Below are 1,415 nucleotides of genomic sequence, written 5' to 3' on the forward strand. Positions count from 1 at the left end.
CTAATCCAAATCTTTAGCAAAAGGTACCTGGAGAACGGCTGGAATTGGATAATCAGCCCAGGTTCCTGCTTGACCTATTATCATTATTTAATTGCGAAATTCCATTACGAAACACCTCTGCACCATTTTGGCTACACTACAAAATTTCTTTTGCTTAATTAGAAGATTAATAAATATGTTTAAATACTTTAGTGTATGCTTAATCATGATAATTATCAGGAAATGAAAAAGCAATAAAAAGCGCCACGCAGTTTAGTTTAACACTTACCAATGCTGGCCTCTTCGGCACTACTGATTCGTTCAATTTGCTCAGCTAGCGGCGATACCGGCGAAAGCTCCTGCGAGTTTCGATTGTTATCGTGGCGTGAACGCTGCTCGTCAAACGGGCGATTCTCATTTCCACGATCCTGGTCCCGATCTCGAGACACACCTCTTCTGTCGTCTTCAAGTGAATCATCGTCCAGCTCGTGACTTATATTTTTTAGATCTGATCCACCACCGGGATGTCTGCCATAATAGTTTTCGTTTCCCTGAGAACTATTATCCGGTGACCGTTCACTCCTATCTGTCTGATCAGGCTTCCATGCCACAGTCCTGGTAGTGAGAATCACAACTATTACAAGCGCGCACGACAAAACCTTCATTGCATATTCGATATTCTTACTGATTCGTCATCACACTCTTTACAACTGAGTCTTTCTTCTATGTACAGCTACTCGGTCTAAACCTAGGCGGGCAAATGGAACATTTCAATAATAGAATACAGTCGTTTCAGTCTCGAAACAGGAATAAAGATATACAGATATTCAATAGGAGTTAATCCGGAAGCCCTGCTCCCATCATCTTAAGATATTGAAAATACGATTGATCCCGAAAGCTTATTCAGGCACTGCCATAACAGTCAGTTAATCTTCGATTGGTCAAAGTCAAATTGGACGAATTGCTCGATCTAACAGCAGAGATAGTTCCACCAAACGCCTGCCGCCAGGTAGAACTCCTAACAAAATACTGAGCAAGCGTATTCGACCAAGATGAAAGACAGCCTATGGTTGCTAACGGTTCGCCGCTGGGTGAGCGGCCAGCGGCGTTTCGACGAACGTCTCTTCCCTGAGGATTGTTTTTCTGCACGAGTGCGCAGCACGTTTAAGATAAACCCAGCAACGCGACACTGCTTGGACCTTCACGTCTTTTGCGTCTATCCTTAACGCAGGTGGACAACTACACATAATCACACACAGGCACAGCAGTGCGTACGGATGCAGCTGTTTAAACACAACTACATACTTCTAAAGACTGTCCCTTTTTATCGATAAAAAGAAAAGGAATAAAGCAATAAAGCCGAAAGAGTAAGAAACAACCAACCCCATTCAGTTCCTCAAAAAAGCTGCCAGATTTACCCGCTCACCATGTTATTT

General features: G+C 43.0%; 1 protein-coding gene across 4 annotated transcripts in view; it reads right to left on the bottom strand.

Annotated features, from left to right (window-relative positions):
- Positions 1-1,171, bottom strand: part of LOC111259339 (uncharacterized) — a 14,878-nt gene extending 13,707 nt beyond the window's left edge. For 2 of the 4 annotated variants that reach the window (XR_015310549.1, XM_022831284.2), the window contains exon 1: positions 269-1,164. Coding sequence is in view for 2 of the 4 variants with exons in the window: in XM_022831284.2 (XP_022687019.2) it covers positions 269-644 (376 nt within the window). In the remaining 2 variants the exon portion in view is untranslated. Of the gene's footprint in view, positions 1-268 lie in introns of all 4 variants that reach the window. The other 2 variants (XR_015310550.1, XM_086967858.1) reach the window with 2 other exon arrangements.
- Positions 1,172-1,415: the final 244 nt, after the last annotated feature.

Source organism: Varroa jacobsoni, unplaced genomic scaffold (genome assembly GCF_002532875.2).
Source record: "Varroa jacobsoni isolate VJ856 unplaced genomic scaffold, vjacob_1.0 scaffold_322, whole genome shotgun sequence".
Classification (NCBI taxonomy): domain Eukaryota; kingdom Metazoa; phylum Arthropoda; class Arachnida; order Mesostigmata; family Varroidae; genus Varroa; species Varroa jacobsoni.